The sequence below is a fragment of the Pristis pectinata genome, chromosome 11 (genome assembly GCF_009764475.1).
Source record: "Pristis pectinata isolate sPriPec2 chromosome 11, sPriPec2.1.pri, whole genome shotgun sequence".
Lineage (NCBI taxonomy): Eukaryota > Metazoa > Chordata > Chondrichthyes > Rhinopristiformes > Pristidae > Pristis > Pristis pectinata.
Window position 1 is genome coordinate 14,969,487 of NC_067415.1, and position 26,443 is coordinate 14,995,929.

General features: G+C 40.5%; 1 protein-coding gene across 1 annotated transcript in view; it reads left to right on the plus strand.

The window, feature by feature from the left end:
- The first annotated feature begins 23,291 nt into the window (after positions 1–23,291).
- gabrb3 (gamma-aminobutyric acid type A receptor subunit beta3) overlaps positions 23,292–26,443 on the plus strand; it is a 244,824-nt gene continuing 241,672 nt past the window's right edge. Inside the window, exons 1-3 of the mRNA XM_052025918.1 lie at positions 23,292–24,270; positions 24,380–24,471; positions 24,572–24,639. Of these exons, the coding sequence (XP_051881878.1) occupies positions 24,188–24,270; positions 24,380–24,471; positions 24,572–24,639 (243 nt within the window). The 5' untranslated portion in view covers positions 23,292–24,187. The remainder of the gene's footprint in view (positions 24,271–24,379; positions 24,472–24,571; positions 24,640–26,443) is intronic.

Sequence of the window (26,443 nt, forward strand, 5' to 3'; positions counted from 1 at the left end):
AAGAAAGTAACCATGTGATGTATCACAACTATGAGAGCCTTGAACTTTCTTCTGAGAATATAAAGCATATGATTTGGAACAGTTCTGCTAAAAACTGAATTATGAGCAGGGGTGTGCAGAAAGGAAGAGTCAGGAGGGTCACAGAGACAGAACTTATGCATATGTGCTTAGAACACTTCTGTTTCGTGTGCACCCACTTCTATTCTCTACAACTCAAAATACATTTATTTTCTCACTTCTCATGAAATGGCCATGCCATCTTCTCACAGCTACCACTAGGCAGGACGTACAGAAGCCTGACCTCCCACACCACCAGGTTGAAGAACAGTTACTTCCTTTCAACCAAGTTCTTGAACCAACCAGCACAACCCTAATCACTACAGCTCAGCAACACTATGACCACTTTGATCACTTTGCACTAAAATGGACTTTTTTTTGTTTTTATTCTGTTTTTTCTTTTAAAAAATTGTGTATAATTTATGTTTAATTTATGTTTTTCTTGTGAATGTTGCTTATATGCCTATGATGCTGCTGCAAATGTTTTTCATTGCACCTGTGCATACATGTACTTGTGCATCTGACAATAAACTCGACTTTCACTTTGAGTTTTCCAGAATCATTCAGTCACAGAGCGATGCAGCACAGAAACAGGCCATTTGGCCCATCAAGCCTGTGACACCCATCAGTATCCATTTACACTAATCTCACATTAATCCCATTTTCTATTCTCATCAATTCCCTCTGCACACGAGGGGCAGAGGCCAATTAACTTAACAACCTGCACATCTTTGGGATATGGGAAGAAACTGGAGCTCCCAGAGGAAACCCACAAGGCCACAGGAAGGACGTGAAAACTTCATGCAGACAGTACCGGAGGTCAGGATTGAACCCGGTCTCTGGTACTGCGGGGCAACGGCTCTCTTAGCTGCACCACTTCTAGTTCTGGTGAAGGGTCCTTGACCTGAACCATCAGCTCCCTGTTTCTCTCCCTATTGATGCTGACTGATCTGCTGCATTTCCAGCATTTTCTGTTTTTATTTCAGCAGTAATAGAAACGAGTAAAATGCCAGATGAGACATATTTGCAACCGATGGCTAAAACAATCTGGACTTCAAAGAAGTTTGAGGCCCTGTAAAGGAATTAAGTAGAGAAGGTGAAGGTGTTGTAAGATTTAGAACTTTGTGCATAGAACATAACTCAGGAGAAGTCAACACAGAACATAAACTACACAGTGAAATGCATCTTTTGCATAGAGTGTTCTGGGGGCAGCCCGCAAGTGTCTCCACACTTCTGGCGTCGACATAGCATGCCCACAACTTCCTAGCTCATACGTCTTTGGAATATGGGAGGAAACCGGAGCACCCGGAGGAAACCCACGCAGACACAGGGAGAACGTACAAACTCCTTACAGATAGTGGCCAGAATTGAACCCAGGTCACTGGTGCTGTAATAGTGTTATGCTAACCACTACACTACCGTAATCCTTTTGTACATTAATTCTCCTAAGGGTCCTTCCATTTACTGTATACTATTCTCTTACATTTGACCTCCCAAGTGCAACACCTCATGCTTGTTGGGATTAAACTTCTCCACCTGCTGTATCCTTTGACAATCTTCCTCACTATCCAGAACTGTCAATTTTTGCGGTGTCTAAAATGTTATTTATCAGCCCACTTTCGTTTTCATCTAAATCATTTATACGTATCACAAACAACAGAAGTCCAAGAACTGGTCTCTGTGGAACACCACCAGTCACAGACCTCCAGTCAGAATAACACTCTTCAACCATTAGTCTCTGTCTTCTATGGCCAAGCCCATTTTAAATCCAATCTACCAAGTCACCATGGAGCCCATGTGCCTTAATCTTCTGGATCAGTCAATCATGTGGGACCTTACTGAGTGCTATACAGGAAGTCCATGTAGACCACATCCACTGCCCTACCCTCATCAATCATCTTTGTCACCTCCTCTAAAAACTCAATCAGACATGCCCGCCCCACCCATAGCCATACTGACTATCCATAATAAGTTCATGCTTTTCCAGATGTGTGTAAGTCCTGTCCCCCATCTGAAGTCATTTTGAGTTCAACAATTTCAGATGTTCTACACATCTACCCCTGCTCTTAATCCATTCATTGGTTCTTTAAACACCATTTCTTCCTGCACATTCAATGTACTTTTCTCATTTGATTTCTTCTGCTTTCCATCTAATGACAGATTCTCCCCATTGTTCTCCCCTTCTCCTGCTTTCTCTGCGTCTGAAACATCAGAACAGTTCCAGTTCTGATGAAACTTTCTGATAACCTGAAACATTAACTCTGTTCCTTTCCCCACAGATGCTGCCTAACTTGCTGAGCATTTTGCTCTTGTAAGCTCAGGGAATACTTGATTAAAATAGGACAAAACACATGAGGCTGTACTGAGGAGACAGGATTTTCTAATATTTTGATCAGGTGTTAAAAATGTCTTCCTGGGTATGGAATTGACAATGATTATTGGCATATCAATCTTAAAGTTTATCACATGGACAAATGTACCAAACAAATCATTACCAATACCCAAACAGAAATGAGAGAACATAAGAACAGAAGAAATAACGTAGGTAGGCTATTCAGTCCTTTGGCTACTCCACTGTTCAAGAAGACCATGGTGAATCATTTACCTGCGTGTCATTTTCCTGTGCTAACTCAATATTACTTGCTTCCCCTAATTTTTAAAAATAAATTGATGTTTGCTTTGTATATACTCGGCATCTGAGGCTCAGGGCCCTTTTGGCTGGAGAATTCCAAAGATTCATCACCCTCAGGGAAGAAATTTCTGAAAGGTGGACCTCTTAATTTGAAACTGTGACCCTTGGTTCTAGACACCCCAGCTAGGGGAAGCATCAACTCTGTGTCCATGTTATCAAGCCCTTAAGAACTTCAGCAAAAGTCTTACTTGAAAGTTTTGAGTCAGAATACACATGGTTAAAAATGTTTATGGAAACAGCAAAGGAAACATGGACTGTATGTCTATTCATTTTCAGGAGTTACCTGGTACAGTTTGGAAGCACATTACTTGTGAAGCCCTTCATTGGGGATCTTGTTCCATCCACATTATTCCTTGATGCAATATCCCACATGGTATCATTTTGATTTTATGCTAATTTCACAATTATCGAACTGCAATTACCAAACTTTAAAAGAAAACATTTTTTAAATTCATTTTCTTAGCTTATGTTAAAGCTGAGGTAGAACTTATATTAAACATGTTCCAGTTATCTGTTTTATGGTGTATCTTTTAGCCTTATGTGAGATGTCAATTCATTACACATCCTGCTAACCAGGCTGGCATCAATCAACTTCATAGCCCAAGCACAATTAAGTTCAAGTGCATTGAACTTGTCTTTTCTCAATTCTTACTGCACCATTGTGGCACGTCTATTCGAGTGAGAATTACAAAATCTGTTTATCTGCCAGTTTTCATTTTCTGTTCTATGACGTGGGGTCTCCGCTTATACCAGTACTGAAAATTCTACCATGTGTTTCAAGTTTCATTTCAAAGCTTCGATAGATAATATTATTGTTTCCTATCAGAAGCAATTACATGATATTTTTGGAAACACTCAGATGGTCAGGCAGCATCTATGGGAAGAGAAACAAACTTAACATTTTAAACCAAGGATCTTTCATCAAACCTGTGGCTTTAGGCTGTTGTTCCAAGCATCACATTGAGGTCAGAAGACACCAGCTACATACTATGCTGCACAATAGGAGGAGAGCAGTAGTTTAATTATTCACGCAGAATGTGAATGTTACAAGAAGGCCAGCATTTAGCGCTCATTCATAATTGCCCTTGGAAACTTGGTAGTGAGCTGGGTCTTGAACTGCTGTAGCCCTTGTAGTGAATTGTACTTACATGGTCCCATGTGGTAATCAGCTTCAAAATTTTGATCCGGCTACGATGAAGGATTGGAAGTATATTCCCGAGTCTGTGTGGGGTACCAGGGGGTGGCATTCCCACTCCTGGCCACACTTGTCCTTTTACATGGTGGAGCCTGTGGGTTTGGGAGATGTTGCTGAAGACAACTTGCTTCGTAGCTGCAGTGCATTTTGTAGGTTGTACAGATTCCAGCCTTGCCTGGCCAAAGGTGGAGGGAACGACTCCTTATGATGATGAATGGGGTGTCAGTCAAGTGGGCTGCTTTGTCCTGGATGGTGTTGAGTGTTGATGGAGCTGCACTCATCCAGGCAAATGGAGAACGTTCCATGACACTCCTGGCGTGCATCTTATTGATAAAGGAAAGGTTCTGAGGAATAATGAGGTCAGTTACCTGCCGCAGCATATCCAGCCTTTGACCTGTTTCTGAAACATTTATTTGACTGGTTCAGTTTAATCTTCTGGGCAATTGGAGACATGGGCTTGAATCAATCCCTTTGTATCCACATTCCTCTCATATGTCATATATGCCACATAATGATGAGCCTTGGGACAGTTGACTGACTGTTAATACTGGATAAGATTAACAGTTAAATTGAAGAAGTTCCACCAAACTGCCTGGAAAGATTGAAGAGATTGATTTCCACCAAATGCAACTAAATGGTAATAGATATAAAGGCTACCCCCGGTGTGGGTCTCATGCTACTAGCCTCAGTCCAAATCATGTCTGAATTATACCAAACAGTTTACATCAATACAAAAAGAAAAACCGTTTTAACTGATGCAAACTGTGCAGTAGAACAGGTCTGCATTCTCCTGAAGTAACCTGTTGAGATATCCTCTCAGTTTCATTTCATGATAGCTCTTTCAAACTCATAACAACTCTTCCATTGATTCAAAAGCAATTGAATTACCAAAGGGGTTTCATTTTCTGTGTGTGCTATTTTTAGTGTTGCAGAATGTGCAGAGATTAATTCCTCTTTGTGGTACTCTAACAGATTTGCACATAGGCAAATGTAAAGTCAAATGATGCAAGAATGAATTATACTTCTTAAATGCTTGCCTACATATATAAAGGCATATAATGACTGCGTAATCAGAGGTCAAAAAACTGCACAGAGATGAATTAAGACATTTATTTTATGTACTATTCTTTTCCATTTTTAAATATATAGGCTTCATTAGATTGTCTCATTAACATATTTGCATGTACATATACACGAATACAAAAAATCCAAATCTGAGTTATGTTCATACATTCATGTGAAGGCAAGTAATTCCTATGTGTAATCATGTAGCAAAAATTGCACAGAGAGAAATTTAACATTTTAGTTGATGAATTATCTCTGTCACCTTTTTGAAAATGTATGTACTTGATTAGATTGACTTAGCTTCTAACATGCTATTTAACCAGTGCTGCAATATTGAGATTATGGCCTTAACATGTAAGCCGTCCCCTGATCCCAAGTTTCTTGGTGTTTTTTCTTCATAGGATGTTTATTATGTCTTCTGCAAAGATTTTGTAAAATATCTATTCAATGCTGAACACATTATGTTTGACTTTGTATCAAATGCATTGCTGAAATCCTCTCCTGAAAGCCTTCATAATTTCTTATAGGCGTTAATACTTTCTAAAGTACATCTGCATTTCTGCATTCCACTCTTCATATAATTACTGAGCTATTATTCTTCACTTGTGAAGCTGGGTAACCAGTAACATTGAAGTATTCAACATTATAGATCAAGACTGATCCTGTCTTTTATCCAATATACATACCACCACAAGTTCCTGTAGACAATAACAAGGTCATAACTCTGTTTACTCCTCTTTCCAGCCCAGACAGTTAAACCCCCTCGACCATCACCACAGTGAGAAAAAGCAGCTGTGGATTATGTGAATAAAACCAGGCACTAAATTGCTAGGTAATTCACTTATGAGGAATAAAAGAATTAGAGGGGATCTGAGGATTTCTTTTCATCCTGAGTGTGGTTGCAATCTGGAATGTACTGCCTGAGAAGATCATGGATGCAAGTACTCTCACAACATTTTAAAAAGTATCTGAACAAGTATTGAATCAGCAAGGCATAGAAAGCTACAGACTAAGTGGAGCAAAGGGGATTAGTATAGATGGGTACTTGATGGTGTGCCGAAGGGTTTGTTTCTGTGCTGTATGATGATGAGTTTTGACTCTATTTTGTGAATAAGCTGTACTCTCTTAATCTTAATGGGTCAGTTCTCTCCTGGTATTTCTGTCACCACTTACATAAGCACTGAAAACCTGACCTTGCCGGCCATTAATCACTTGCTATTTCCATACACGTCTCTGACCTTCCCATGCCAATGCTGCCATGCAGGGTCTCACTATTTGGTATTAGAATAGCTTCAGAGAAGTTGTTACCTGCAGAAAATCTGTGGGTCAGCCACCTGCAAAAAAAGCACAGGTTACTTATGTCTGCCGGCAATTTCTGGCCCAATAATATGGTGTTTCATTCAAAATCTTCCCCTTTTATGAAAAGATGTTCTTCAAAGAATTATATAAAATACACAAATTACAATATTCCAGATGGATTTAGAGAAAACTCTAGTCAGTTATTGAGTGTAAAATGAGTGACGGTAAAAATGCACTTTTAGAAACAATTTAAAGAAGATATTTCGAAATACTAATGCACCATATTCTTGTTTAATGTACTCTGAAAGGAACGGAACACATCTAATACAAAGGGATGGATGGTGTGATGCTTCTTATTTATGATTATATTGATCTCATAGACATAAAACTTCACTAAAATTGTGAAGTACTTTGAACATAGGCTATTTGCTGCCTATGCTTGCCCATAATTATATCAATAAAAATTAAATAAATGGAAATGCCAGACACTTCTGATGCTTAGCAAAAGCAGTAATGACCAAAATTAAATTACTTTATCAAGCAAATGTACTGTAAAAAGAATTGATTATGATATAAGGAAAAGTAAAGTAATATTGATGAATATTATTTTACACCTCAATTGAAACTTTGTAGATGCAGCATTTGTTTTAATTGGACATCTGGATATTGAAGAGTTTTTTAACCACTCTTGGTTTAACGTGCTAAAGTTTTTACACTATCATAATAGTCTTGAAATTAATCAAAAGTAGCAGTATTTTGGGCAGGTAATCTTCCAATATTTTCAGCAGCCATTCAGCACTAGCCATTGACTAGAATGCTACTGGTGATAGGGGAGGATCCCTGGCATGATCCTGATGACTGTGGTTAGCTTCTACTGAAAACAGTCTTCAGTCCTAAACTAAAGAATTTAAGGGCTTGAAAATTTAATCTAGAATCAGAGAATTATTGATGATAACCTAGGCAATATAGGCTGAATTTCATTTCTGTACTGAAGTGCTATGTTGTCCTAAGGTTAAACCAGAGTTTGTTAACATGTAGATGATCTATGGCGTTATTGGACAGAATAAGATTTCCCCAATACTAGGTCTAATATTCTTCCCTTCAATATCACCACTAAAAATAGAATGTGCGACTCGAAAAGTTCTGCTTATCATTTTACGTTTAAGTTAACAACACCTCCTGAATCTGCAACCAATAAAACATAGAACAGTATAGCACAGGAACAGGCCATTCGGCCCACAATGTCTGTCCCAACCATGATACCAATCTAAACTAATCCCATCTGCCTGCACATGGTCCATTTCTCTGTATTCCTGTTCATGTGTCTGTCTAAATGTTTCTTAAATACTTCCCTCGGCAGTGTGTTCCAGGCAAGTACCACTCTCAGCATAAAAATCTTGCCTTGCACATCTCCTTTAGACTTCCCCCTCTCATTGTGTTCAGTTCTGGTCGCCTCATTATAGGAAGGATGTGGAAGCTTTGGAGAGGGTGCAGAGGAGATTTACTAGGATGTTGCCTGGATTGGAGAGCATGTCTTATGAGGATAGGTTGAGTGCACTAGGGCTTTTCTCTTTGGAGAGAAGGAGGATGAGAGGTGACTTGATAGAGGTGTACAAGATGATGAGGCATAGATCGAGTGGACAGTCAGAGACTTTTTCCCAGGACGACAATGGCTAACACAAGGGGTCATAATTTTAAGGTGATTGGAGGAAGGTATAAGGGGGATGTCAGGGGTAAATTTTTACACAGAGAGTGGGGGGTGCATGGAACGCACTGCCAGCAAAGGTTGTGGGGGCAGATACATTAGGGATATTTAAGATAGACACATGAATGATAGAGAAATGGGGAGCTATGTGGAAGGGAAGGGTTAGATAAATCTTAGAGCAGGATAAAATGTCGGCACAACATTGTGGGCTGAAGGGCCTGTACTGTGCTGTAATATTCTATGTTCTATGTTCGTCTTAAACTATGTCCACCAGTATTTGACATTTGTACCCTGGGAAAAAGACTCTATGTACCCTATCTATGCCTCTCATAATTTTATGTACTTCTATCAGGCCATCCCTCAACATCTGATGCTCCAGAGGAAAAAAAAACAATCCAAGTTTGTTCAACCTCTCCTTATAACTAATAATCTCTAATCCAGGCAATAACCTGATGACTTTTTTTTGCACCCCTTCCATCCTTCCTGTCATGTGGTAAGCAGAACCACACACAATACCCCAAATGTGGCCGAACCAAAGTTTTATACAGCCGCAACATGACTACCCAACTTTTATACTCAATGCCCTGGCCGATGAAAGCTAAGAAGGTGGACAAGAGAATGAGTCAGGAGAGTTGAAGGTGGAAAAGCCTTTTGACTATTGCTGATTTTCACAGAGCACAGTTGCCTGGCTACACGTGGAGGGCCAAAATACTCCTCTGCTGAAATACCGCAAAAAATTGCTTAAAATGGCAAGTACCATTTGTAATCATAATCAGAACTAGGAAACTGGGGGATAGATTGGATAGCATTGGAGGTCGGGGTTGTACAATGTGATTAACCTGTGCTTGTACAGTGGGTTGCAGGCATAGTCAAGCCTCATGCCGTCATTCATTAGTATGTTAGTAAGAGCCAATCAGCACTGATTACACCAAGTTGCAGCAGCTCAACACTATGCAGGAGGGGTACAAGTTCCAGTTTTGTGAATGAATGTGACCAGGTGAACCCACCTGCACCCTTGCTGCTGCCTGTCATCCAGTCAGCCCGGGCCACTGCTGTACTTGCCAAGGCAGCGCAGTCTGATGCTGAGCCTGTAGGTGCACAGTGTTTCATGGTCATCATGCTATCTCCTCCACTGCAAGTTAGCAACCATAGGGATGGTACTGCACAGGTAAGCAAAGGTATTTAGATGGGACTAACAGCATAAAGGTGATTAGTTGATGTGTGCATGGAGATAGACATAGTTTGATGTAAAAAAATTGCACTGGAATATTTTGAAGGGTCCAAAGGCAGCTAAGTCGCTTCTCAGTAGAAGGGAAATTACTACACCAGAAAGCCACAAAATAGAGGCTTACATAACATTGAGATACAAGCGAATGCAGATGCTGGAATCTGGAGCAAACAGCAAAACAAAGGGCTGGAAGAACTCAGTGGGCCAGGTAGCATCTGTGGAGGGAAATCGACTGTAGACATTCTGGGTCAGGACCCTTCATCTGGACTGAAAGAGTAGAGGGGAGATAGCCAGTACAAAGGGGTGAGGGGAAGGGGTGGGGCAAGAGTTGGGAAGTGATAGGTGGAGGCAACAAAGGGTGACAGGTGATCCAATCTGAGAGGAAAGCAAGGTGAAGCATTGAACCAAATAAAGGAGGTGAGGAGGGCGGGTGGGAACAGAGGGGGGAGGAGACCAGTTGGGAGGAGTGTGTGGGTGTCGGACGATGGAGTAGGTAGAGGAGGGGAAAGAAACTAGGTGATATGGGGCTAGTAAGGGGGGGGGGGTGGTTGGGTGTGTTTAAGAGGAACTAGGTAGACCAGGAGGAGAGAGAAAAGGGACAGAGGGGGAGCAGGTTACCTGAAATTGGAAAATTTAATGTTCATGCTGTTGGGTTGCAGACTACATAGAATCAGGTGCATAATATGAGGAGCAGTCTTTAAACAGCATCTGCCTGATAAGAGAAAGGAGTGAAAAAGACGGATTTCTAATTTAAAGGTTAATAATCTGCACAAAGGACAAAGCCAGACATGAGTATTAGAACTGCTGCTGACTGATCAGTCATTGGTAAGGATATAGTCTGAAACTTAGTAAGGTCCCATCAGCAAGGAGCACATTAAAGCCTAGACCAGGGAACATTAGAAAAAAAGGAATCTGTAGTCTTCCATAGTGATCCAGGGGCAAGGCTACTCATTAGAGTGGCTGATTATGCGAACAGACTCACTCTGCTGGGGAGAGATGGCTAAAAGAGGCGAGTACAGATTGAAAAATATACTTAGCATGAATACACAATACTTCGAGAAGCTCATGGAACAATGTACAGTCAAGTTTAAGCATTCATACAAAGGCATTAAATGGCACCACGCTCATTCATGTATGAAACCAAATGCCAAACCATTCCACTGCAGTCACAAATGTACTGCTCAAGGGGCTGAATCTGAGTAAACTGGAGCAATATGAGTATTGGTTTAAGTGGCACTGAGTGATTGGGGAAGTGAATATCAAGGCAGTGGCTAAAGGGTTTGTCAATTGGCCTCACAGAGACAAAGATATAGAAGTCCAAGCCAGTGGATATACATTGTATCGGAACTGTAGAACAACCTCCCAAAGAACTGGTCCAGGTGTGAAAGTGATCTGCAAAACCACTCCTGATAGTCCATACAGATTTGTTACGAAAAAGGTGTGAACCCCCTTTTATTATTAATTGAAAGCCACTCAGCGTAGTTCGAAGTGAAACAAGTAGGGTCCTGCACCATCTCAGAAAGTATGATAGTGAAAGTGAGATCTTGCCACACATGGCCTAGAAGAAGTTGTCTCAGAAGATGGTCCCACAGTTTACATTGTTTCAGTTTGAACAACATGCGAAGTGTATTGAGCATCCTGCCTTCATTTCTGAGGCTGCCCAGTTAAACTTCCTCAGTTGAGAAGAACATTCATTTAAGCAACAATAAATACTTCAAAGCAGCACAATACACTCCTAATTCAACTGTGAATGTTCAACAATGGACATTTAAAATTCAAATTAATATTGGTAAAGGTGGAAATGGGCATTGTGTGAATAGTGATGTCCTTAGATGTGCACTTACTCTGAGTTTAATTGATGTTTGTATGATTTGTGAATGGAAAATAGGTTCTAGGCCACTTTGGCCTCCTCAGGTCTCAAATTTATTAGTGTGTACATTCTGAGTGGGTTTCGTTAGTGCACTGAGTACACGTACTGTACGTTATTGAATCCTACAGAGATTTGAAAAAATAACTGGGAAATACATCAGATCAGTTTTCATTCACAGATCCCACATCACAGTACCTAAAAGTAAAAAAGAAAGAATGAAAGCAGCTTAAACCAGGAAAGATGCTGGAAGTAAACTGGTAATTGTGCTCTACTGGGAAGAATGACTACTTAAAAGGTTAAAGTGGTTTGCAATTACACATTAAGTTATGGGATACCCCGTTGAATCCAGATATTGCAAATTTGATTTTCTAATTAGACAGTGAGACTATTAGGTTCCCCAGAGATTATGATCACAGGACAATTTGAAAAATGGGCAGATGAATATCAAATTGGATTTATATGAAGGAATGCAATATCATTATGTGCATACTCTCACTGAAACTAACAAATACTATTGCAAAATGTACAACACAGTAATAAATAAACTCAGTCAGATTAAGTACATCAGCAATACTTCACAAAAGATTGAATGTGTCACTATAAGATAGGGCAAAGGCAAATAAAACGTTGGCCTCTAAAATCGACAGAATATGATTCCAGAATATTGACACTGTAACATTACAAAGTATGAGTAATGAAACAATATAAGGGAAAAGTATTTGTACAATTGTATGCTTATAACAACACATAAAAGATTTATAGATCAACAACAAAGAATATTTCATAGTTCAAATGACCAATCTATTAGATAAGGTAGATGCACTGTGGTAAATCCAACCACCCTGCTGTGCTTCTTTCTTCCTGCATTTCGGCAGAGATTGAAGAGCACGGCACTGGTGGAAAGGACTATGAAGATCTGGTCAAGTGAGGTAGAGGAGTGAATACCGGACAACTTTGAATTGGTGGACTGGGCCATGTTCAAAGATTTGTCGGTAGACCAGAATGAACATGGTACAGTCGTCGTTGACCTTTTTGGTCTTTTCCCAGTATTATTCTCAGGGTCGGGGAATCAAGAACTATAGGGCATAGGTTAAAGTTGAAAGGCGAAAGATGTAATAGGAACTTGAGGGGCAACTTTTTTTTTTACACATTGGGTGGTACGTATATGGAATGAGCTGCCAGAGGAAGTGGTTGAGGCAGGTACAGTAACAACTTTTAAAAGACAGTTGGACAGGTACATGGATAGGAAAAGTTTAGAGGGATATGGGCCAAATGCGGGAAAATGGGACTAGCTTGGATACTAATCTTGGTTGGCATGGACTATTTGGGTCAAAAGGCCTCTTTTTGTGCTGTATGACTCTATCTCTGTGTCAAGAAGCAAATACCTCCAGCAAAAAAGTTGAGAACTTGGGGAGTTAGGATAAGGTTTGGCCATTTAGGAAGGCACTAGAGCACCAGGGAGTGCAATGGAACAGAGGGACCTAAGAGTACAAGTGCATAGTTTGTTGAAAGTGGCAGCACAGGTAGACAGGTTTGTGAAAAAGGCATTTAGCATGCTGACCTTCATCAAACAGGGCACTGAGTATATGAGTTGGGATATTAAGGTGCAGTTGTATAAGATGTTGGTGAGGCTGCACTTGGAGTACCGTGTACAGTTTTGGTCACCCTGTTGTAGGGAAGATGTGGTTAAACTGGAAAGAGTGCAGAAAAGATTTACAAGGATGTTGCCAGGACTTGAGGGAGTTATGGGGAGAGGTTGGCCAGGCTAGGTCTTTATTCCTTGTAACGTAGGAGAATGAGGGATGACCTTATAGAAGTGTTTAAAATTATGAGAGGCTTAGATAAGGTGGACGGTAACAGTCTCTTCTCCAGGGTAGGGGAGTCCAAAGCTAGGGGGCATAGATTTAGGGTGACAGCGGAAAGATTTAAAAGGGACCTGAGATGCAACTTTTTCACACAGAGGGTGGTAAGTATATGGAACGAGCTGCCAGAGGAAGTGGTTGAAGCATGTACAATAGTATCATTTAAAAAGCACTTGGATAGGTACATGGAGGGGCGGGGCTTGGAGGGATATGGGCCGACTTCAGGAAATTGGAACTAGCCTGGTGGGCACCGTGGTCAGCATGGACTCATTGGGCCGAAGTGCCTGTATCCATGCTGTATTGCTCTATGACTCTGTGGAGGTGGAGAGAATTTTTTTTAATGCAGAAGGTTTCAAGTCTGTGGCATTCTCTACTGCAGAGGGCTATGGATGCTCACCCTTTGAAGGGACAGAATTGGAAGGACAAACTTACAGTCAAAAAGTGTAAGGGATGAGACAAGGAGTGATTTCACTACATGTGGTGTAAAGCTTGCTGACTCTGTTAAGTATTCAAGGAGAATGTTTCCCATACAATCAAAGAGCAAAAGGATATACCTTTGTGCTAGAAAGAAAAATGATCAGACTGGGTCCTGAAACTTACTGATCAAAGGAGTTCATTGAAAAGTCTTCTGTGGTCCTTTGGCTCTCTTTTACCATACCCACAAAGGGTCTTTGATATTTAATGTTAATTCAGCTCTCCTTCCACAGACGCTGTCTGACCTGTTGAGTGTTTCCAACATTTTCTGTTTTTTACTTTGGACTTCCGGCATATGCGGTTTTTTGATTTTCATTTTCTTTTAATATCTATATTTATTTCAGTGCCTTATTAGTTTATTGGTACTGAGGTCCCAGGTGTTTCTCTGATTTTGATCACTTTGCTCCCGTACTTCATCCATAATGTAAACCTGGTCAGTCCCTTACTTGAATATGGTGAGCATCAGACCTAAGCTCCAGCTGACTACCACCCATTCTCCAAACATGCAGCAGCGCACAGCACCAAAAAGCTAGAATGATTTTTGATGTGTGGTACAATGAGGGAGCTGCAGTTACCCAGGTGGTGTGCCAGTTCATTGTATTGTGCACACAGCCTTGTCCTTTGGGGGAGAAGAGATTTTTATAATTGTCCATTGAGAATTCCACCTAATGAAGAAACTGATGGCCAACGATAAAACACATGAACAACAGATTCACTGAGACAGATGATATTAAACCAAATATACCAGTACAGGTTGCTACCATTTAAGCAACAAGGTCATTGAATCATACAACAAGGAAAGTGACCCTTCATCCGTGCTGAGCATCAAGCATCCATTCACACTGACCCTGCACTAATTCCATTTTATTCTTCCCACCTTCCCTTTAACTGTCCCCAGATTCAACCACTCATCTACACTCTACAGCCAATTAACCCACCAAACCTACATGTCTTTGGGATGTCGGAGGAAAGCGGAGCACTTGGAGGATACCCATATGGTCACTCATGTGTAGGTGAGTGATAGAACGTGAAAGGTGTTGATGAGAATGTAGGGAGGTTACAATGGGATTAGCATAGGACTGGTGTAACTGGCTGCTTGATGGTTGCCGCAGGTTGGTTTCTGTGCTGTATAATTCTATGGTTCTCCAGCCTTAGCAATAGCAACATTCTTGGAAATCTCCTCTGCAGTATTCACATCCTTCCTGTAATGTGGTGATCAGAACTACTGGCAGCACTGTGATTGTAGTCCGCTCGCACTTTCCAAGGCTATGTGCTGGTTGTCCAAGGATTCTGCTAATCTGTGTTGAGTACTTCATCGCCAAGCATCTGAAATACTGGTGAACATTAAATAAACAATAGAAAAGCATGCATTTTGATTCAGAGTATTTCAAGAGATGAAGGCCACTAACTGAAGAACATGATGATTCTCTGAATAAAGCATGCAGTTACAGCCTTGCACTGTGCATGTGCTCTTTAATGCTCTTGATGGCAGCATGGAGAAGGGTTTGAAAATATAGATATAGTAATGTCCATGAATTTCAATGTTTTTTAAGAGTTGCCTTTGGAAGCATGCATTAAAGGGCATGAGATAATTTATAAAGATACTCCAAGCCAGCAAGATGTTATATGTTACTTGTTCTCAATATCAATGATCATAAAATACATAGCTAAGGTGATAAATAAATAAAGTCCAAATTAGGAATCCTGTGAAAAATTACTGTATGACTGTGGAAAGGCTGGCTATTTTAACACAGAACATTACAGCCAGCATGGTACAGGCCCTTTGGTCCACAGTGTTGTGCCAACATTTTATCCTGCTCTAAGATCTATCTTACCCTTCCCTCCCACGTAGCCCTCCATTTCTCTATCATTCATGTGGCTATCTAAGAGTCTCTTAGATCTCCCTTATGTATCTGCCCCCACAACCTCTGCCAGTGGTGCGTTCCATGCACCCTCCACTCTCTGTGTAAAATAACTTACCTCTGACATCCCCCTTATACCTTCCACCAATCACCTCAAAATTATGGCCCCTAGTGTTAAGACATTTTTTCCCTGGGAAAAAGTCTCTATTTTACCTAAATGATGTGCTTATTCTTGTATTCCTTAGCAAATGATATCATGAGAATACCGTCAGTATATGTTAAAGTCTTAGCACTGGGCAATGAATGACCACTAAGCCATCATTATAGGGCAACCATTTATATTTTGTTTAACACGTGGTGTTTATTGAATATTGGTGATCAGAGATAAAGAAGTGCAACTTTTTTGATCATACTTTCCTGCAACTCTGTTTTAAAATACCTTCTTGAGCAATATTGTGGGGATGATCACTTATTGTTAAAATATTATGTGTGGCCTTGGTGAGCCCTGTACTGTTGAGTTCAGTGTCCAAAGAATTCCACATTGGCAAGTGCTGAGTGTGTGCTTAATATATGTTAGGGGCTCCATTGGTTGAAGCACAATTGAGTTTTAGGTGCTAATGTCTCCAGTAGAAAGGTGATGAGATTAGATCGGATAAATTGATTAACTAATGTCAATTTGGGTAACATGAAAAGTAAGAGATTAGATTTCTCCTTTTAGTCCTCCTCTTGGAGAATTGGGATAAAAATTATGCCTAGTTTTTTCTAAAGTTAGCTGTTGATTATATAAATGGCATATTAAGAAATGAGTCAAATTAGAATAAACAAAATTTTGGCTTCTGCCCCTCCGAGTCCCGATGAAGGGTCTTGACCCAAAACGCTGAATGTTTATTTCCCTCCATAGATGCTGCTTGACCTGCTGAGTTCCTCCAGCATTTGTATGTGTTGAAACAAAGCATGATATTGCTATCAAACCAGGGCAACAGTCAAATCATCAGAATTACGTGGCTGTATCAGAAGATAAAATAACCCTGTATTTTGTACCTACTGCATTTGTAATTTTTATAGACATCAAAGTTGAACCTTTGTATAAACAACAATAAATCACACTGAAAACAAGACAGACTTTCATTTTTATAACCCCTTTCAGAACACATCAAAGTGCTTAAAAGCCAATGAAGTACTTTTGGATTATTCTCACTGTAATGTTGGAAATTCAACACAGCAGCAAATTTGCGCACAGCAAGGTCTATTGGTTTTAGTAATGAGTGATGAGCTAGATTTAGTTAAAAGCTTAACACTACATGAATATTTATCTAATAATGATGATAATATGATTGAGTTCAATGCAGTGTTTGTAAAAGAGAAACATGAAACTGTGACTAAGATTCCAGATTTAGATATGATAATGAAGAGATGTGGACTATTCAAGTTAAATTTGACCACTCTGTTAATAGGTAAAATGAAAGCATGTCTGTGGAAGGTGCTCAGAATGGAATCTATGGTGCAAAACCATTTCATACACCAAAGAGGCAAGAATTCTACTTGCCAAATAAAATCAAGATGACTAAAGAAATAAGAGCTAACATAGGGCAGCTACTCGTAGTGCAGCTGTCTCCAGTGACCTACATCCCACTCTGACCTCAGGTCCTCTCTGTGTAGAGTTGGCACATTCTCACCCTGACCGTGTGGGGTTCCCCAAGTGCTCTGGTTTCCTCCCACATCCCAAACATATGTTGGTTTGTAGGTTAATTAGCTGCTGTAAATTACTCCTAGGTGGGTGGTAGAATCAGGGAAATGCTGATGGGTATGCATGGGAAAATGGGTTACAGGGAAATAAATGGGGGAAATGGGACTGTTCTCTGCAGACTGTGAGAAAATATGAAATGAAACTGAAGGATATTGTATATAAAAATGGAAAAACCATGTGCAGGTCTCAACTACTGGGAGAAGAACAAAGAACAGAGAAGAGATGGGCATTAAAATGTAAGAAGGACATTGGGATACCTAAAGAAACCTGCAATTGATATCAAAATCAACATGAAAAAATTATAAGAATTATGGAAAATGGGAAGGTCAGGAACAACATCAGTCTGTGGAAACCCATATTGCAAATGAAATTTCAAAAAAAAAGCAGGCATGTTGAACAACTAATTTGTGATCCAAATTGAACAGGGGAATTTCAGTAAATAGTTAAATAGGTTCGATGTCAGAAATGTCAAGAAAATTATATTGAATTGGGGATTTAAATTCACACGGGAAAGTATCAAAATAATGGCACTGAAGAGTGACAAGTCCCGAGAAGCAAATGGTTTCCATCCAAAGGTGGAAAAGCCCAAAATATCAACTTTCATTGATTTGGAAATCACACCCTTAGACCAGGATGTTGTATATGTCACTCTGCTACTTAATAAAGGTTAGAGAGAGTAAATAAGGAATCATAGCCTCATTAGCCTAACATTTAATGTTGGAAAATTGATAGGGTTTGTAATTATGAACAGAATAACACATCGAAAATTTTCAGCTGATCAGCGAAAATCCATATGGTCAACATCTGGACATTTTAAACTTGGGGATTGTGATGTCTGTTATTTATATGGACTTCCACAATAAATTTGATGAGTCCCTCCATTAGCTAAGTTTGAAGCTCATGGATTTAAAGACAAATTTGTTGATCAGATATGAAATTTTCCAAGTAACATACCACAGGTAGTTGGGATAATGGAGGAGATGCAGTGAGGGCTGCATTGATGGTGGTGGAAGGGAAATCCCATTTACTGAAAAAAGAGGACATAGCGGATGTCCTGGAATGGAAAGCCTCATGGGAACAGATGCAGTGGAGGTGGAGGAATTGGGAGAAGGTGATAGCATCCTTGCAGGTGACAGGGTGGGAAGAGGTGTAGTCAAGATTCCAGCATCTGCAGTCTCGTTTGTGCTTCAGTCATGATCTGATTAAATATGGCAGGATATTAAAGTGAATCAGTAGAAACAATTTTCATTGTTTGGAGAGTCTAGGAATAGGGGGCAAAATCCAAAAACTAAAATTTGGTGTTTCAGGAGTGAATTAAGCAAAGGGTGATAGACATTTGGGATTTTCTTTGAAAAATTGTAATTTATGCTAAATGGATTGTTAGTTTTAAATCTTGTCTTGATGAACTTCTATTAACCCAAGAAATTAAGAGATATCAGGAACAGTTAAGTAAATGGTGTAAGGAAATCAACCTGCCCTGATCCCAATGAATGATAGAACAATGTCAAGGGGCTAAATGAATTATTCATGACAACCAGGTAATCTGTTTATCAGCGTAGTTGATTGAGGGATAAATGTTGTAAGGGCACCAACAATAGCTCTCCTTCTAGATAATGGCATAGGATATGTTACTGTATATCCAGCTGAAAGGGAGAGATAGTCATCGATTAATACTTCATCAAAAGAAGGCACCCTTTGCATTGTGTGAGCTTAGAATTTTGTCAAATATCAGAAGACTTGAATCTATAATGTGATAAGATGGCTTACAACTTAGCCTGATACATTATATGAAACTTGAACAAATACATGCATATGTATATGTATATTTCTTAAAAAGCAAGTTTTCCTGACTAGGTGATAAACTGGCCCCTGAATAAGAAAGTGACACATGGAATGTAAATGTAAAGAACTCCCAACAACTACCACGGTAGTGTAGCGGTTAGCGTAATGCTATTACAGCGCCAGCGACCAGGGTTCAATTCCCGCTGCTGTCTGTAAAGGGGTTGTACGTTCTCCCCGTGTCTGCGTGGGTTTCCTCCGGGTGCTCTGGTTTCCTCCCACATTCCAAAGACATATGGGTTAGGAAGTTGTGGGCATGCTATGTTGGCGCCAGAAGCATGGCAACACTTGCGGGCTGCCCTTAGAACACTCTATGCAAAAGATGTATTTCACTGTGTGTTTCGATGTACATGTGACTAATAAAGATATCTTATCTTATCTCATCTCATTGATCCCATAGTTGCCTCTTTTGACCATCTCCCCATAAAGAGTGTCTTAGCAGTGACCTTAAATGGGACAATATCTGTCAACAGCTATACAACATAACCATGCTGCAGGATCCAGTTTATTCATGGTGATGGCACAGACAATAAGTAAACCATAGCTTATGAGACAATATTCCACATAATAATTTCTATAAATTGTCATATGTAGTATATTATGTGAAGATGAACTTGGAGAAAAAGAACTGAATTTGTATATTTTTTATTACTAAATTAATTTTAGTTGAAAGAGCTCGGACTTACATGTTTGATTTTCCTCTCCTGAACTAAGACAGATCTGACTATATTGAGAGAGTTAATTGTAACACTGTGCTTACAAAAGGTTAAGTTAGCAGATAATTACATAAACTTGGTCCGGACAAAGTTGTTAGTTCAAGAATTATATTGAGCATCAGTGTGAAATCCATGGAAAATTGTGAACATTGACAGTGAAATACTGACTTTGATTTATATTTGGCTTATGTGTGTGTGATCAAGCATAATGCCATTGTTTAAAATACTTTCCATACTGGTATCAAGAACTCCATAGAATTCTATTTTCAAGTTTCACGTCTTATATTTCATGTTTTATAAGCCAGCAGTGCTCTGCGATAATGTAGAACTGCAACCTGTACCATGGAATCACATTCATTGGATGTCAAGCCCACATTTCAAAGGGAAGTACAACAAAGAGATATCTGAGGGTTTGAGGAACAAAGTTTCTGCCAAGCATCTGAAAAACCTTTCTATCTGCAATTCTTATTAAGCCAAACCAATCCATAATAACAAATTCTGAAAAAAAAATCAGAACACACTTTTGATTATACTCTGTGCAATGTTCAAGTTTGAACACAATGTCACAGAACTGCAAAATGAGAACTCCATCTTTCCATGCCATACTTCTTAATGAAGATCATTAATGTGTGAATTATGAAAGAGGAAGCACTGTCCAATGCCATGGAATCAAAATTATTGTATTGGTATTCTCCTAGATCTGATGATGGTTCACCAAATAGTACTTATGACATGAGACGGAAGAGTTGTTGTCTTGCTGTTTCATGACTTGATAAATTAGGCATTACAGCATCTCTTTCATATAAAATCTTTGAGACATGAATAGAAAGAGGAAATGATTTCGAGATCTGGTCCTTGTCTATAAAAACATTTTCAAAACATCTCCTGGAATACAAGGACTATGGGAGAATATAAGGCTAGTGGCAGTGGAATTGGTCTGGTTGGGAGCTCACAGTGTCAAAGCCATATTATGTAACTTAATTAATGCAGTGCACTAATTAGATCATCTAAACAAATAGCTTGAATTTACCTTTTCAATTCTACTCAGAATTAAACATTCAGTTATCTCGTAATATTACTGAATCAAAGCGTGTTACTTAAACATGGAAATTAGGGATTATTTAAACTATCGAGAAAGCAATGTTTTGACTTCCACCCCCAAACTGACAAACACGTGGGTGAAAAATCAAAACATTTAATAAACAAATGTAGGTGTTATAATTCAGTGCATGGAGCTATTGAACTACTGAATGCAAGGTTCTGAACTGTCCGCCCTGAATCTTGTTTAGGGCTTTCCAGCACTAACCTTCACTACTTTGAATGAGTCTTGATATTTCTAATTTGTGGGTGTTCTTGTGGAGTGGTGCAATGATACATTTGCATTTAACTTTAAACTAACAATAGTAATTTCTTGGTGTGATGGAAGACCTGGCTGACAATGAAGTGAATTAACAAAAAAATAATTCAGTTGGATGCCATTATCCAATTGTCACCATTGCAGGGAAAAGGAATAACTTATATTAAATATATTTCTCTTATACAACTTCTACTTTTTATTCTATTTTCATATATAAAGACATACTTTGCTCAGAAACTTGATCATATTGATATCCCAAGGGTAACAGAAGGGGCGCTAAGAATAAATGCAGGGATTTCATGTGGACATTCCCAGGACTGGAGGGCTTGAGTTGTAACGAGAGGCTCTATAGACTGGGACTTTTATCCCTGGAGTGTCGGAGGCTGAAGCATGAGCTCATAGAGGTTTATAAAATCTGGAGCGGCGTAGATCAGGTGAAAGGCCACAGTCTTTTTCACCAGGGTAGGGGAGTCTAAAAGTAGCGGGCATCGGGTGAGAGGGGCAAGATTTAAAAGGGAGTTGAGGGGAAAGTTTTTCCACACATAACGTGGTGGGTATATGGAAGGAGCTCCCAAAGGAAGCTTTAGAGGTGAGTATAATCACAATGTTTTAAATACGTTTAGACAGGTGCATGGATAGGAAAAAGTTGAGATGGATATGGGCCAAATGCAGGCAAATAGGACTAGCATGGATATACATCCCGGTGCACACGGAAGAGTTGGCCGAAGGGCCTGTTCCCATGCTGCATATCTCTACGCCTCTCTATGACTCTAAAAGGTAGAATGCTGGAAGAACTCAGTGGGTCAGTTAGCATCTGTGGAGGCAGAAGTTGTGGCTCGACGTTTCAGGTCGAGACCCTGCATCAGGACTCAGAGGTGGTTTGGACAAGAGTAAGAATCGATTTAAGGGCAAATATTTTAGTAGCTGCTCTGCTCCAAGTTGAGATAAACATAAGGCATAATGCATGGCCAAATGTAATCGATGATCGCCATTGGTTACTCTCTTGCACGCTGAGCACAAACGTAGGTAATGCTGATGTGGCAACACTTTCCAGAATCAGGAAATTATTACGGTCACTGAACAGCTTCGACGAACAATCCGATTCAAGAATGCAATGCGACGTTTTGGGATTGCTTTAAACTTTGATATGGCAGTTACTGATATTCGTAAGAGACGGGGAGCCACTAAAGCATCTGCAAAACAATTTCATTATAGATGTGAAATATATTCAAATGAAAGCGGAGCAAATCATTGGCTGTTGACCTGGGTCATCAGGATGACTTCTGTAAATTAAGTCATTCTATTATGCTGTACTAATGTTCGGTTTATAGTTAATCAATAGCATAATACTTCGACTTCAAAATAGATAGCTGTGATAACCAAGAGCAAGGCAGAAGTTTAAACGAGCATCGTCTAATTAATCATCCTGTGTTGTGTGTGGCTTTGTTCAATTGTGCCAATACTTTTATAATATTAATATTTAATTCACCTTCAACCATTGGAATGTACACGGCAAAGCTTTGGCCAACGACTCCCCCTCTTTATATTTCCATAAAATAAAACGAGGAGGTCCATCTTTTCAACAGGGATCACATGGTCTTTGGCCTGGGATGATGGAAGAGTCTTTGTGCTTTCCGTTGTTGCCACTCTGGACTCTCTCGGGGTGTTAACATCAGGTTGTGTATTTACAGGTGAACTCTCTTCTCATTCACGTGGTGACCATATTGCACCAATATGATCTGCTAGACGATCTCCAGCTATCAGCCACTGTCCCTCGGTCTAACGTGCTCCCCGACAATGCATTATTCCTAAATAAGAGTCTTAAGTACTATTAACTCTCTGCCCATTTGATACAAGGTTCCACATGGACTCCCAGATTGCAAGCGAAGCTCCTAAATACACCTCTCTTAAACTTTGTGCACCTGGATTATTTGGAAACCGTGCACTTCCATTAAACGCCTGAATCAAGAGGGTGTGTTTGAGACCTGCCACATTACGTGGACATTTAAAATGCTCACTTGCAGATCCGGAACTGCAATTAAATGGCTGTCTTGTCCTGTAACATTTCATCTCTTCCCTCTTGAAATCGCTCGCCCCTTCCCCTTCCCTCTCTGTCTGTCGTTAACATCAACAGATGGCTTTACTGCTGTGATAGTCTCTGGGATTGGAAGAGTCCCAGCCCTGACAGAGATGTCCACAAGTCCACAGCTGGATGCTTGCTCCCTCCAACATCATTCCTCGCGTTTGTGTGCAGCTCACTGGAGCCGATGATCCGCTACCCCTTCACACTCAGTGTTCCGCCGGCCGATATAACGAGCGCAGGGTCCCTCCCTCTGCTCCCTGATAAGCCCGGTCCCAAGGTTTCCCATTCCTTGTGTGTGATGTTGCTATCGACTGCTCCAACTCCTGTGTGGTTGATTCCGCCGTCAATCTCTGCGTTGCTGCAATCGTAGCCGAGCTGAATCTGAGTATTTTAATCACATGGGTGCTCCACATCCTCTTCATTTTGTTCCGTGCCAAGCAATCCGAATTTCTACAAACTCCAGTCATATCGCGTGCGACAGCACCTTCCTCATCAACCTTGCTACAGGACCGTGCGTGCTTGAGATGTGAACGCCAGCATTTGAGGAATTGCCCGTCCGGAGCACCGACGTGCAATGGCAACAAATTGGGTGTATTACCGTGCAGCGGTTTCCATTGCATTAGCACCGAGGCAGTTGTCTGAAATCTATTTTTCTTGAAGACTATCAGCGGCTGTCTCTCCTCCCTCCGTGAGTGCAAGTGTGTGTGTGCGTGTGTGTGGTGTGTGCGCCAGAAGCGGTGAAACTGCCCCTCTGAATATGGGAGTGTATGCAGACCTGAATTTCGACTTGAAGTAAACGAGGAGAAAGAGAAATAATTAAAGAAGGGAGAAACGGAAGAATCCTTCCTGCACCCGCTCAGCTGTCCTGTGGCAAAATGCATTCATCCTTGAAGGATCATTAGATTTTATTCGGAAGAATTAACTGCGCCGTGTGCAGATCTATAAGAAATAAATAATAACCACAGCATTGAGACAAAACCTTTTACATCTAATCATTTATTAGCCATGTTGCTTAAAGGGTAACGCTTTGGTCTGCAGTCTTTTCCGATGCTTTGGACTTTTAAGGGGGCTCTGCATTCTGCCATACATTTGTCATTTTGACCCCACGAACTAGTTTCTAGCCTAACAACTAAGGAATGTGGACATATCAGAGAAGACGTTACTTTGGTATTCTCTCAGCGCCGGTTGTATTGGTGGCGGTGGTTTGCTGTGCACAGAGGTAAGCTTATTCAAACGTGCTGGAGGCAGATCACGTTAATAGCTGGAATGTCAATTGGCAATGACTTATTTTTTTTCCCCTTCTCCCTGTGTTTCTCTTTTGTTTCCAGCGTAAATGAACCTGGGAACATGTCGTTTGTCAAGGAAACGGTGGATAACCTGCTAAAGGGATACGACATTCGCCTGAGACCGGATTTTGGAGGTAAGCGTTCAGGATGGACCCCAGTTAAAATGACCCCGATAAACCTGTGCAGCAAGTCTGATGATGTAACTTTCTGTTCCCTTCCTCATTTGTACCCAAGGTCCTCCAGTCAGTGTTGGGATGAATATTGATGTCGCCAGTATTGACCAAGTGTCTGAAGTTAATATGGTGAGTGAATCATTTGTCTTTATCTTGACGTGTGCTCTAACACACACGAGTGTTGGCTGTTGTTCATGCGGTTGATACGCCAAGATACACTGGCAAGGTGTTGAGTGTGGTACGACTTTAAGTAAGGATCTTGGTGTTCGGGGCTGTGGGAATTGTCTATTTCTTATTTGGTGGGACGCATCCAGTGGTGCGGCGTGGTCAGGAAGGCTTTTCCCACCTTTTACCCTTCCCAGTGTGCCGTGACGGGAGGCAGCAGTACCGCGTATGGATTGGAGACCCCAAGGTTGGTGCCACCTACTGGCAACACCTCGGCTGAATGCGTGGAATCTGTCGCTGTGTAAACCGTGGGCAAACTGGAGGCATCCGAAACGTGCGGTTCTAATCTCCCGGGCAGGAGCAGTTTACAGGGTGTGCGCTGAACTGAATTGAGATTAATGGCTGTTGGAAATTCTGAAAGTGAATTTTCACCAGCACTGCGAACTGGCCTTGTTGTAATGAACTGGAGGAATTATGATTTAATCAATGCACTTCACGTGGCTTTCAGTATTTTTGAATGATATTTTAATTTAATGCTGTTTATCTGATAACACCAATGTGTTAATGCATCAGGAGCTATGCATTAAAATGCCGATTAATTCGTGAAAATCCCCATGAATTCATGAAGTTCCCATCAATTTGTGAGGTGATAATGGAAAATGCAAGGTGTTCCTCAATAAAGTGTTGGTATTCAGAAAGTGTAGAATTAAGGTTTTTTTTTGTTACCTGATTCATGTTGTGTTATAGTGGTATCTAAAGTTACAAACCATTTCTATTAGGTCGCCCAGCTGACTGATGTTTAACACAGGTAATGAAATAATTCAGGTCTTTGACGGAAGTATGAATGCCAGTTCAACAACATATACTTGAAATCTTGAAATGTGTATTAAGTGTAATTATTTCTAAATGTGAATCAATAGAATTGTGATGTGGCGTTAATTTGTTTGAATTATTTCTTATCAGTGTTTTCTTTCCATATTATCCTGAAGAGGCTCTGATGCCTTGTGGGGATAATGTTCAATGGGCATGTTTCCCCCCTCCCCCCCCCCCCCCCCCCCCCAATCTCAGCTCAAGCCATCATTTGTGTGGGACAGTAGTATCTGCAAGTCTTGACCGTTCTTTACCATGGAGCCCAGTCTTGTTCTCATCCAGTGCCCACATTCTCAAAGGGGATCACTGAATGGTAAGTAGGAGTGGGAACCTGTTACAGATTTCTCACCTATGTTTCCTAAATTGGATATCCATTTAAAAAAAAGCCTGGCTAAATGTTCAGCATTCTTCTCCCATATTCCCTCTAATGCCCTGTAGTGAAAACTATCTGGTTCCAGAGTCTTGCCTTCCTTAAGTTCCATTATTTTCTTCATTACGTTTTATTTCACTTACATTGAAGCTATTAAGCACCTCCTCTTCTTTGATTTTCAGATTCTCTCGTACCTCCACTGCAAAAATAATAACCTTTCATTCACGTTCCACCCTCCCCCCTTCCCAATCCAGTCCACTGAGCCCTTACTTTTGCTTGCATGTCTGGGAAACTTGTTCAGATTGTCTGCTTTGCTGTTCCTTCCCTCTCTGTTTTTACTATCTATTCACTCTACTGCAGTAATTACATCTTTCATCAATAACACTGCTCCTGCATCTTTCCCAGTTTATCCCTTGCTCTAACGATGCTGGCACAACTGAGATATTTGGATCCCAGTTGTGATAACCATAGAACCATACAGCACAAAACAGGCCCTCCAGGTCTCCACTGTAGCCAATCCGCCAACTT